At 35.4% G+C, this 13509-nt stretch overlaps 1 protein-coding gene across 1 annotated transcript in view; it reads right to left on the reverse strand.

Annotated features, from left to right (window-relative positions):
• LOC306883048 (TBC1 domain family member 2A-like) overlaps nt 1-13509 on the reverse strand; it is a 35705-nt gene that overhangs the window by 11947 nt on the left and 10249 nt on the right. Inside the window, exons 5-14 of the mRNA XM_079438115.1 lie at nt 12490-12599; nt 12215-12408; nt 11750-12133; nt 9126-9236; nt 8719-8891; nt 8047-8547; nt 6628-6748; nt 6259-6444; nt 5885-6006; nt 4455-4650 (exon numbers count right to left, since the gene is read on the reverse strand). Of these exons, the coding sequence (XP_079294241.1) occupies nt 4455-4650; nt 5885-6006; nt 6259-6444; nt 6628-6748; nt 8047-8547; nt 8719-8891; nt 9126-9236; nt 11750-12133; nt 12215-12408; nt 12490-12599 (2098 nt within the window). The remainder of the gene's footprint in view (nt 1-4454; nt 4651-5884; nt 6007-6258; nt 6445-6627; nt 6749-8046; nt 8548-8718; nt 8892-9125; nt 9237-11749; nt 12134-12214; nt 12409-12489; nt 12600-13509) is intronic.

Genomic DNA, 13509 nt, shown 5'->3' on the forward strand with positions numbered 1-13509 from the left:
GTAATTTATTACAATTTAAAAGATCTGTTTTCTATTTGAATATCTTTTAAAATATAATTTGTTCTTATGATGAATTTTCAGCATCATTACTCCAGTCTTCAGTGTCACATGATCCGTTAGAAATCATACTAATATGCTGATTTGATGTTCAGGAAACATTTCTTATTATTATCAATGTTGAAAACAGTTGTGCTGCTTAATTTAGTTGTGGAAACCATGATTCTTTTTTCCAAGCTTCTTGACTGATGAATAGAAAGTTCAAAAGAACAACATTTATTCATTTAGTTTTTATCTAATCATTTTTTCTAATTCAAACCTTTTGTATAGTAGTGTATTATGGTTTCCACAGAAATATGAAGCAGCAAAAACTGTTCTCAACATTAATAATAATAAGAAAAGCACCAAATCAGCATATTAGAATGATTTCTGAAGGATCATGTGACACTGAAGACTGGAGTAATGATGCTGAAAATTGAGCTGTGCATTACAGTAATAAATTACATTTGAAAATGTATTAAAACTATAGTAATATTTTACAGTATTACTGTGTTTAATGTATTTTTAATCAAATAAATGCAGCCTTGGTGAGCATAAGAGATTCTTTCCAAAAATGTAAAACTAATAATTCCAAACGTTTGATGTACACAGAAATAGTTTGCTAGCTTCATAGCTAATTAAAAACAATTCATCCTTCTAAGAAACACAAGGCTACTCCTGTTCATAAATCAGCAGCGGGGCTTTTCTGGTGCTGCGATGTGGCTTGGACATTTTCTTTGGTTGTTAAAGTTACATGACTTTGCCTCACTCAACAGAAATGAAGTGCATGAGCATCTATGATGTTGATCCACAGCATAAAGCACCGATCTCTCCTTGGGTGCGATTCTTCATCCAAACTTTAGGGGGGGCAAAATGGCGAAATGTTGCCTTTTCTTTTTGGGAGATATGTACTAATCTTAGCTTTTACATAGTTGTCTTTACAGCACAACGTTTGTTCTCTTTCGCTTTGATTCTTTGCAACCAATGGAGAGTTTGGTCTATATCTAGCAAGATGTCTAGGGGCACCGACTTTAATATCCGCATCAAACTTAAGTCTTCCTACTCATGCAAAGTATCTTGAAAGGAAACCGTTTTATTTTCTTCTAGACAGTGCAGTGGAAGAGGAGAGTCACATGAAACTTGCATTTTGCCTTAACCAATCGAGTGAATGTCGCCCCCTGCTGGATTTCATAGACTAGTTGAGTGCAGAACAGAAAAAGCTCATAAGCCTTAAAAAGATCCAACCAGTCACAGTAATTTAACTAACCCATCGAATGCCAGAGTGCATTCAGTCTGGCTGAGGAGAATATATATATGTATTTACGCACAGAGGAATCTGCAGTCTATTGATTTTTGTTTTCTAACAAATGTCAGATTTAGCAAAACTGATGTGTGCAGTTTTTGTATGGATGTGTTGAACGTCATGTTACATATTGATAAATATTGACTGAGGAATAGTTTTTTTCTTTATCATTTTTATTCCATGTCTTGCATTGGAGGGAAATGTTAATTGTCTTAAAATGTTTTGGGGAGGGTTCAGAAATGAACACAGTGTACCTATGAGATATTAAGAGCATGAATTAAGAAAAAAATCTTAAGAGATTTAACATTTGCCACACAAAACTTATGCTGAAAGCATGTTAAATATTGCACTAAGATGGCATACATTAAACACAGAGATGAATTAATGGTAACTGTAAAACAGTTATAGTTAAAACAGTCTTATAGCGCATTCAATATAGAGATGTTTCATAAAGGTTTAAAGAAAATCTTTTCTGTCAACAACATTGTCTTTTAAATGCTTGACGTTGCAGTTTCTGGTTACGCAACCCACAGTTTTATCAGGTCACACAAACTTGATGAGTAGGTTGTGTTTAAAGATGAATGGTGGAACTTGCCTGTTAGGGTGAATCTCACAAAAACATCACCACAAAATCAAAAGAAAAAAATATTTTGCATAAAGACAATTAGAACCATTAAGGTTATTTGTAATTGTGACATTATTTTCATGAAAATCTGAAGGGAAAAGTGCATAATTTTCATTACTGTAATAATATTTTTATTTGATTTTTTTCCCTATTACTATATTATTATTATAAAATAATTTGTGTAATTGAACAATATTTATGTAATTTAATTTAACAGCGCTCTCTCTCTCTCTCTCTCTCTCTCTCTCTCTATATATATATATATATATATATATATATATATATATATATATATATATATATATATTACAGTACATATACACTATAATGCAGTAATGAGGATTGTGCTTTTTTTACAATAATGTCAACAATGCAAAAAGAAATAAAAAATGTTTTATGCAAAAAAAAAAAAAAAAAAGGTTTTGTGAGATACATCTTTTGACGCTGAACTAAGATCAGTTTTTTGGACTTAAAGTGTTTGAACTTAGGGATTTGGACCGGAAAACTGACCTTACAATGGGCATTTACTGCCTGAGAAGGTGTGTTTTTGTTTTTTTTAATGGACTCCTGTGTCATATTCACTGGAACAGGATCTTTTTGGCCTAAGACATCGGCGTTTGGCTAACAACTCCACTTTATATTGCCAAATGTGCACAAAAGGAAATGTAAGAAGTGCACAAACTCTCTCTTATGCTACCTGGTGGAAAACCAGGCTTTTGTTTTTGTTCACAGCCTTTTTCTTCTTTCTCTAAATCACTGAAAGCATCTCAGTAACAGCCGTGACTTGTCTAGTCCTGTCGGTGTGTATTAGAAAGAGACAGACAAGCTGTGCTTAGAGGCAAGCTAGTAAACCCATAACCACTGTATACACACACACACACACACACACACACACACGACCTGCATGCTCCTGACCTGGGACTTTTCTAACTCTTTAAAACAACGAGCCATTTTTGTAGGAACGTAAAATGTTTGGCATTAGAATACATGTGACTTAACACTGATAGAACAATAGCTTTATTATGCGACAAGCCACTGTTTTAATTTTTTTTCGAGATGAGATTGTGAGTCTATTTCTCTTCATTTTGGGAAACTGTGCTTCTGTCCGTGTCACACGGGGGAATAGGCCGATTCTGTTATCGGATACAGTCATGGATAGGCAATACATCAGTTTACTCCTCTGGTGTGATATTAGCTATTAGCTCTTACCTGCAGTAAAGGTGTTTGTAACATGGAACTAAGTTTTTGTTGATTTGTTTGATTTTTATATTTATGATTTCATATGTATCCTGTTTTTTTAAAGTAATAAAATGGGGAAAAAAAGGACAGTGTTTCTTCAGATGTGTCAGCTGTTCAAACAGACTTCACCTTGGATTTTCTCCAATATGAAGACAAACTGAATCGAATGTTTATTTTTTAAAGTAGTTTTTTTATTGTGTGCATTTGTGGCATAATATATTAGTCTGTGAACTGTGCATGATTCTGATAATATAGGCATGCATGTGATATATATATATATATATATATATATATATATATATATATATATGTGTATATATATCAGTAGAACTGCAGTATAAAATCTATTTTCAAACTAAAAAAACATAAACACAATAAAAGCCTCCAATTTAAAAACAAATATTTGCTGAAGAGATTGCATGTACACTACCATTCAAAAGCTTGTGGTTGGTAAGTTTTCTAAAAGTCTTATTTCACCCATGCTGCATTTGTTTGATTAAAAATACAATAAAACAGCAATACTGTGAAATAATATTACAATGTAAAATACCTGTTTTCCATTTTAATATATTTAAAAATATAATTTAATTGCTGTGATGGCAAAGCTGAATTATTTAGCATCATTCTAATATATTTGCTGCTCAAAAAATATTTCTTATTATAAATGTTATAAACAGTTATGCTGCTTAATATTTTTGTGGAAAACTTGACAAGCCTTTTCTATCACTTTTGATCAATTTAATGTGGCCTTGCAGAATTGAAGTATTAATGAATAATTATACATATTACTGACCCCAAAATTTTGAACAGTAGTGTTGTTATATCAGTCCAAATAAAAAGGGCCTCAACATGCCCAATCAGTGCTGCTTTTTTGCTGGTAAAATGACCATTTTGCTCAAACCATTTATCCAGTGTCTTTGCTATAATTTCTCACCTTCATATCTTTCTGATAAAAGCCACTAAAAAGTAGCTGATGGAAAGATTTTTTTGCTAATTATATTTGTGTTTGGTCTCTTCCTCATTATATAGCCACCCATTATATAGCTTTGGAAGACTTGGAATATAGTTAAATAGATGCATTTCTTGTGCCATCTCCATTCACTTTCATTAACTGGAAAATAACTGATACTTATGGCTTTGGAACAACATGAGGGTGAATAAATGATGAGGAGTTCTTTTTCTTTAGTGTTTCTCACTCAGCTTTCGAGGCTTTAGCACATGTATCAAGAACTTATGCTTGATGTCTTATACCTCCTCTTCATCTTCACTAGCCAGGGTGTCCAGCTCTTTGTCTTTGCACTGGACTTGTTCAGCTTTGTATGCTTTTCGTAAGTTCTCCAGCTCTTTAATCTCAGCATGGAGGCGTTCCAGATGTGCGGCACGCCGGTTCTGTAGCAGCTTCATGGGCAGTGGGTTCATATCGTTGAAGGCAATGCTCGTCAGCTTCCTGGGGACGAGAAAGACGAGGTAAATTGAGATTGAAACTCCAGCGATGAATTAGCTGCTCTGTTTATTTCCTGCAGAAACCTGTGGTTTGGAAAAACTCTCCCCCAAGCCAGCTTTTCTTCATTGTTTTTTTGAAACGATGCCATGCATTGGAAACAGGAGTGAGCAGGTGTGCGCACACACAGTATCAGGGACATACATTTTAAATTAGCCACACCACAGAGGCATCTGACCCATATTCTGTTTCTAACAGATGCAGGCTGCAATGTTTTTACTATGGCTCAATGAATTATATATGGTGATGTCTGACTGTGGCAAAAATAGCTACACTGTCACTGTCTGCAATACCAGGAGCTCAAGAGAGAAGCAGAGATCTGTTTAATTAGCAGCACATTTATGAAGTAATATATTTACTGTGCATATATATATATATATATATATATATATATATATATATGTAAATATTTACACACACACACACACACATATAGACTATATATATATATATATATATATATATATATATATATATATATATATTACAGGTATAAATTTAGATTGAATATATACTATTTAAATTACAATTGTAAAAAATACTTCATGTATCAATGTTTTATATTTTTAAATAATTTACTTTATAACTCTTTTTTTTAAGTGTGTAAAATGTGTTTTAGAGGTTACAATGCTTAATATACCGTCCTTTGTTTCTTATCATAAACAATGCATTATAATACCTGCTGATATCTTTAAAGAGTAAAGCCTTTAAAAAAAGTATTGTGGTCAAATTAATTATGCTCCTTCAAAGTTGTAACTATGAATAATACATCATATCCTATAGCATAAGGCACGAATACATTTACTGTATAATGCTTTAATACTTTTAGAATGCATTGTATGCATGATAATATTACCATACCATACTGTAGAAGAGCATGTTAGTTCATTAATCATTATATATACTGTATTCTGTATGTATATGGGTAGTTGACAAATAAAAATTGGACTGTGTCCTATGGTGTGACATAGCAAAAATGTAGAAAAAAAACTTAACATACAAATAACATGAGAGGTTTATCTTCAATGTTAGAGGTAATTATTATTTTTTACATTTTCCCGTCACACCATGGGACACATTGATACGTCAACTACCCATATCTTATATTACTCTTGCTCTTTTTTTCACACTGTAATTTCTCTAGGATTTTCTCTCTTCCATTTGCTATCCTTCATCTTACCTTCCATCTGCAATGGTGTAGGGGAAGATGCGGAGATACTGGTACATCTCAACACTGTCATTGATCTTTAAGATGACTTCCTCTTTGTATTTGAAAAGAGCCAATGCATATCGGAATATCACCTGTGAAACAGATGAATGAGGGATTTGGTTCATTGTTGTGTCTTTCTATTTGGCCTGTAGGCTTGCAATGTTGGTGAAAATGATGGGAAATGTAGGTCTTATACACAACTGGATTAGGGTAAAAATTAGGGTAATTATATTACAAACAAAACTGTTGCAAAATATTCAGTGGATTATCCAGAAACCTCAAACTATTAGAGACCCAGGCAGGTATTGATTTATACAGCATCTCCCCAGAATGCTTTACTGTACCTTGATGCCCTCATACAGGAAGGCGTCCCATATTTTAAACAGTATGCGTGTAGGCAGACTCTCAACGAACAACACCAGAAACCATTCAACAGTGATGAGTGACACGTCTACTTTTAGCGCTTCCAGATGAGCCGTGAGTCGAGGCAGCTTCTCAGGCATGAGGTCCTTTAGCACACGCTGGTCGGCCTGGAGGGATCGGAAGAAGAAATATTTCACAAAAGGACTGTTTTTGTATTCGACACTTGCTTCCAAACATTTAAAAACTGTAGTGTATAATAGTCTGAGACCATACTGAAAAACTGGGATTGAAAACAAAATCTGAACCATTAAAATAAGCAGCAAGTTTTAGGACTAATGCAGGGTTCTCACCTGACAGCCCACCAGGTCTTTAGTGTAGTAATAGGGAGGCATGATGTAGTCCACAATCACTACCAAGCACCAGAAGGCATCTTCCTCATCCTGTAGTACCAGCAGAGCAATGGCTGCCAGTCTGCACACAGTGGCATCAATGGTGTTATTAACCTTTCTTTTCGCATATAGATATTGTGGCCCTTACAGTAAACCTACACCTAACTCTGTTTAGCCTGTAAGGTACCCTCCATCAGAATGCTGTTGATCAACAAATGACCACCAGATGTCAGTACAATACATGTTATGGTATTAAATAGTTTGTTCACTGTAAAAAAAAGTTGTTTCAACTTAAAATAATAAGTTACCCCGCTGACTTAAAATTTTTAGTTTAGTCAACTTGAACAAGGCAAATATCAATTTGCATATGCAATTTCTCTGTCACTTTCCACATAGCTTTGGTAAGCATTGTGTGAAATTAAGCATTTTTAAGCCATATCTTGCCAGATTTAAAATATGTTGAGATTGTGTATTTTATATACTAACATATAGATTTAAGATTGAGATTTATATTCAATATTTAGACTTATAAATGAAATAGTTTCAATTATATTACAATTACATTTTAACTTAATAGTACAGAAGTCTGAGACCACACTGAAAATCAGCTAGTTTTAATAAATGATTTAATACGATACTGACTTCTTTCAAAAATTATATTCTATTTTAAATTATATGATATTTTAAACCATAACTCTGAAATATATAATATATTTAATACATTTTATATTCAAAATACATTTAAATGATTGAATAAAGACATTTTTATAAAGTAAATTTGTGACCCTGGATCACAAAACCAGTCTTAAGTAGCTGGGGTATATTTGTAGCAATAACCAAAAATACATTGTATGGGTCAAAATTATCGATTTTTCTTTTATGCCAAAAATCATTAGGACATTAAGTAAAGATTATGTTCTATGAAGATATTTTGTAAATTTTCTACCGTAAATATATCAGAATTACATTTTTGATTAGTAATATGCATTGCTAAGAATTTTATTTGAACAACTTTAAAGGTGATTTTTTTTTTTTTTTTTGCACCCTCAGATTCCAGATTTTCAAATAGTTGTATCTCGGCCAAATATTGTCCGATCCTAACAGACCATACATCAATGGAAAGCTTATTTATTCAGCGTTAAATCTTAAGTAAAAAAAATCTTATGACGGGTTTTGTGGTCCCGGGTCACATTTGCCATTTTTTGTTCTTTGTAATATACACAATTCCCCATTTTATTTTTAAAAACAAAAAGTGGCCTATTCAGTCAAAAAGCTCTTGTGATAGGTCATTACTTGTACTACTCACATTCGTTCTAAAATCCCCCCTAATCAAAGCCAATTCTCATGCTCTCCTTTTTTATGTCTATGGAGGCTAATTACCTGTTGATTCCCTGCACATAGCCGATGGTGGGGTTTTGCCATGAGAACGCCTGCAGAACTCTCTCCAGCTTCTGAATCAAGGGGCTTGAAGGAGGGGAAAAGTATTGATTGGAGGTCAGCGTACGATCCAGGTCCAGCTGGATCTGTCTGGGCACCAGGTGAGGCGAAGTTCTGCTCTTCTTGCACAGTTCCTGATAGCGATCTGGATGACGCTCTTTTAGAGACTTGGTCCTAGTCTGTATCATAAAACGCCAAACCCTCGCACGGTACTCACGCGGTAAGCCTGTCCGAAGGAGATTCTTCAGTTCTGGGGTTGAAGACAGTTCTCCTTCAGGGCGTCCAAACAGGAGCTGAGCGCAACGAGCCAACAATAGCCCGTCGCATTCCTCCTGGCTCAGCAGGGTTTGGGATCGGATCTCCAGGGCCTGGATCTTAGCAAGGAGTTTCAGGTCCTCAACTTTGTAGTCCATTGCAATCTTAAATCCATATTCATCGTAATCCCTGTGGAATGTCGGGAACTGTGAGTTCCAACATAGAACTTTGACAAACATTTATATGGGAACACGTTTGTGATTTAAGGCCTGCTGACAGCAAGGCTCCACAGACGAAAAGAGCTGGGTGAATAAATGATAACAGAATTTGTACTTGGGGTAAACTGATGGGACTGTTTACCTGATTGAGTTTAGTTTGACAGCGGTGCTCAAGTCTGCCCGCACTGCATCCTTAACCACCTTCTTTACCGCTTCTCTCTGCTCTGGATTCAATTCCTTACTCTCCTGGAGCTTCTGGAGGATTCCCAGGTATCTGCTTTCCATCTGACAGCTATTGGCCTCCAGAACAGCACACTGGCACACACACAGTAACAACACTAAATCCAATTTTCAAACACTTCTTGCTGTTTACTATCTCAGATTACCATCGCAAATGGCTCTGACACACTCTAACTTTCAAAACTTAAACCTCTCAGTTCATAAAGAGCCATTTAGTGTTTAGATTAGCCAATCGGTACAAAGGGTAATGACAGTAGGAAAAATGTGTCTGTTTTTGGTGCAAGAAACCTTGACTGAAAAATTATTTACCTTTACTATCAGACTTTGCTCCTGTTCGCAACTTTTTCTCCAAAGTGTTGTCAGATGGTAGATCTCAGAGTTTAGGTACTGGTTCTGAGTTGTATATGCCTTCAAATCGTCCTGAAATAGAGATATGATCTCAATTGGGGCTTAGAGTTAAGTTGTAATCATGCTTGTCACAGTCCTTTTAAGAAGCATAAAATGCAGATAAACTTCATAAATAATGCACATTTAAATTATTAGTTATACAAAGTTTGAGTTGGTAAGTTTTGTTGTATGTTTTTTAAAAAAAATTTTATAGAAGTCTCTTGCTGCATTTATATGATCAAAAATGCAGTAAAAATAATAATATTGTGAAATATTATTACAATTTTAAATAACTGTTTTCTATTTGAATGTATTTTAAAATGTAATTTATTCCTGTGATGGAAAAGCTGAATTTTAGTCTATTATTATCAATGTAGAAAACAGCTATACTGTGGTACCATACTTAAATTTTTGTGGAAAACATGATTTTCATTTTGGAAAACATTTTTTCAGGATTCTTTGCTGATTAGAAAATTGAAAAACTTTTACTTGAAATAGAATTCTATTTTTACATTTTACATGTTTTTTTTTTTTTACTGTCACTTTTGATCAATTTAATCCATACATTCATCCAGATATATGTGCACATGTATGTGTATATATATATATATATATATACATACACACATATATATATATATATATATATATATATATATATATATATATATATATATATATATATATATATATATATATATATATACACACACACACACACATACATACATACATACATACATACATATACAATGGTGTGAAAAAGTGTTGGCCCCCTTCCTGATTTTTTTTCTTTTTTTTTTTTTTTTTGCAACACTTTAATGTTTCAGATCATCAAACAAATTTAAATATTAATCAAAGACAACACAAGTAAACACAACATGCAGTTTTTAAATGAAGGGTTTTTTTTATGAAGGGAAAACAAATTCCAAACCCACATGGCCCTGTGTGAAAAAGTGTTTGCCCCCCCATATATAACTGGTTTATCACACCCGAGTTCAGTTTCTCTAGCCACACCCAGGCCTGATAACTGCCACACCTGATCGCAATCAAGAAATCACTTAAATAGGACCTGCCTGACAAAGTGAAATAGACCAAAAAATCCTCAAAAGCTACACATGTTGAGATCCAAAGAAATTCAGGAACAAATGAGAAAGAAAGTAATTGTGATCTATCAGTCTGGAAAAGGTTATAAAGCCATTTCTAAAGCTTTGGGACTCCAGAAAACTACAGTGAGAGCCATTATCCACAAATGGTGAAAACATGGAACAGTGGTGAACCTTCCCAGGAGTGGCCGGCCGACCAAAATTATCCCAAGAGCGCAGCGACGACTCATCCAAGAGGTCACAAAAGACCCCACAACAACACCTAAAGAACTGCAGGCCTCACTTGCCTCAGTTAAGCTCAGTGTTCATGACTCCACCATAAGAAAGAGACTGGGCAAAAATGGCCTGCATGGCAGAGTTCCAAGACGAAAACCGCTGCTGAGCAAAAAGAACATAAAGGCTCGTCTCAGTTTTGCCAGAAAACATCTTGATGATCCCCAAGACTTTTGGGAAAATACTCTGTGGACTGACGAGACAAAAGTTGAACTTTTTGGAAGGTGTGTGTCCCATTACATCTGGCGTAAAAGTAACACAGCATTTCAGAAAAAGAACATCATACCAACAGTAAAATATGGTGGTGGTAGTGTGATGGTCTGGGGCTGTTTTGCTGCTTCAGGACCTGGAAGACTTGCTGTGATAAATGGAACCGTGAATTCAGCTGTCTACCAAAAAATCCTGAAGGACAATGTCCGGCCATCTGTTCGTGACCTCAAGCTGAAGCCAACTTGGGTTCTGCAGCAGGACAATGATCCAAAACACACCAGCAAATCCACCTCTGAATGGCTGAAGAAAAACAAAATGAAGACTTTGGAGTGGCCTAGTCAAAGTCCTGACCTGAATCCTATTGAGATGCTGTGGCATGACCTTAAAAAGGCGGTTCATGCTCGAAAACCCTCCAATGTGGTTGAATTACAACAATTCTGCCAAGATGAGCCACAATTCCTCCACAGCGCTGTAACAGACTCATTGCAAGTTATCGCAAACGCTTGATTGCAGTCGTTGCTGCTAAGGGTGGCCCAACCAGTTATTAGGTTTAGGGGGCAAGCACTTTTTCACACAGGGCCATGTGGGTTTGGATTTTGTTTTCCCTTCATAATAAAAAACTTCATTCAAAAACTGCATGTTGTGTTTACTTGTTATCTTTGATTAATATTTAAATTAGTTTGATCTGAAACATTAAAGTGTGACAAACATGCAAAAAAAAAAAAATCAGGAAGGGGGCCAACACTTTTTCACACCATTGTATATATATACATTTTTACACGCACACACATATATATATTTGTATATATGTATGTATGTGTGTATATATATATGTTTATTATATAGTATATAATAAAATGCTACTGACAAAATGGACACTATTTTTATGTACAGTAAATACAGAAAAATATATTGTAATACAATATATTTGTATGTAAAAATGCTTTATTTTCTCACTTTCAAATTCTCATTCTCGGTTGTTAGCTGTTTTAAGGCCTCTGACTCCAGCCCATTGGTGCACTGCTGGTCTTCCCCACAGACTGTTATCTTCTCAGACAGCTTCACTATCACTTCCTGTTTGGCCTGATTCTTGTGCATCAGGAGCTGGACATTCTCCTGGAGTTTGGCGATATTGGCATCCCTCTGGTTCAGATCCCTCCGTAGGTTCTCGTTCTCTTGCTGCAGGGACTCCAGATGGTCTCGCAGTTCGGCCGCATGCCGCTCGCCTTGTCTGAGGAGCTCCAAGCGCTCCTGTTCCCCCTCAGCGGCTAGAAACTGAGCACAGGTGCGCTTCTCCAGCTGAGCGGCTTCTAGCACCTTATGTAACAGCAACACCAACTCCTGACAACACATACATATGTGAGTTTCAGTTGATTAATCTTATATGAGAAACTGAAGTGATTATTAACATCCTCATTTTACCTTCTGTGCTTTGACCTCTTCTACCAGGGAAAGTTTTTCATGTTGAAGTCGAGATGTGTCCTTGAGCTCCAGTGATTTGGACTTTTCTTTGCTATTCTTTCTGATTGGTGAAATGGTGGAGAGATCTTCCTCAGACTTGGCATTAGCAGGGGATTCTGGGATTTGAGAAGAACTGGGTGTGGGAACCGCTAAAACTAAGGAGGACGGCGGCCATGAGCACTTAAAGTTGAAACAATTGTTTATTATTTTTCTAGTGAGAAAGATGTGGTTCTTACTGGATGTCTTAGATGAGGGTGTTTTTTCTTCGTCAGTTGAGTCATCAATATGGAAAACACTTTGTCTAATTTCCTGTGAGTGCCGGTTACGGAAACTGTGCATTGTGTTCCTGTAAATCAAACATAGAGAAACCACTGAAGAAATGATTAGAAATAATAACTTCATTTTTGGAAGAAAATGGCAAGTGCAAAACTTGTTGATGGTGCTAGGTGGCTTAAATTAACAGAGGCTATTGTGGTCTCTAGACATGTCTTGGTCTCTTTAAATTAAATCTGTAGGGCAGGGGTTCTCAAAGTCTACGTTCAAAGGTCCAAATCTGAATTTTCATCAGTGTCAAAGGTCCGGACCGGAAAAATCGGTTATTACAACACTTGTTTTTAATAAACATACTACATAACATGCATAATAAATCAACATTAATTAAGAAAATAAATAAAGTGTCCTTTGCATTCAAAATACATTAATAACAAGTGCAAAAGTGGCAAAACAATTCATTTAAGTGTCAGCATTAGAGGTTGACCGATATGGGTTTTTAGTAGTAGTAGTAGTAGCCTAATTCATAGTAATAGTATATCGTTCAAAACTTAAGCACCTTCTCAGAAAAGTTCTGAAGCTTTTTGTTTATGTTTGCTGACAGACAGTGTTTCCCACAGACTTCCAAATGCAAATTTATTCTCTTGTTGGAGCGGAGACATAATGGTTTTCCCGGTAACAGCTGTAATCAAATAAGCACTGCTCTCAGCCGCTCACAAACGCTACATTACAGGAAAGACGACATGAAAACGACATCGAGCTTTTCTGAAAACGGTCGGTTCTTTTTAAAGATACATTCATATAAAAACCCCTGTGCTGCATTTGTAATTTGAAACGCGTAATGCTCATGTTTCAATAAAGTATAAGCCTTTTGGAAAATCTATTGTGCCAGTTGTGTCAGTTTTGATATAGTGACGGACCACCACAAATAACTCAATTTATGGGAAACATCCGGTCTTTGAGAAGCACTGCTGTAGGGTTTAATT

Source organism: Barbus barbus (genome assembly GCF_936440315.1).
Source record: "Barbus barbus genome assembly, chromosome: 17".
Taxonomy (NCBI): domain Eukaryota; kingdom Metazoa; phylum Chordata; class Actinopteri; order Cypriniformes; family Cyprinidae; genus Barbus; species Barbus barbus.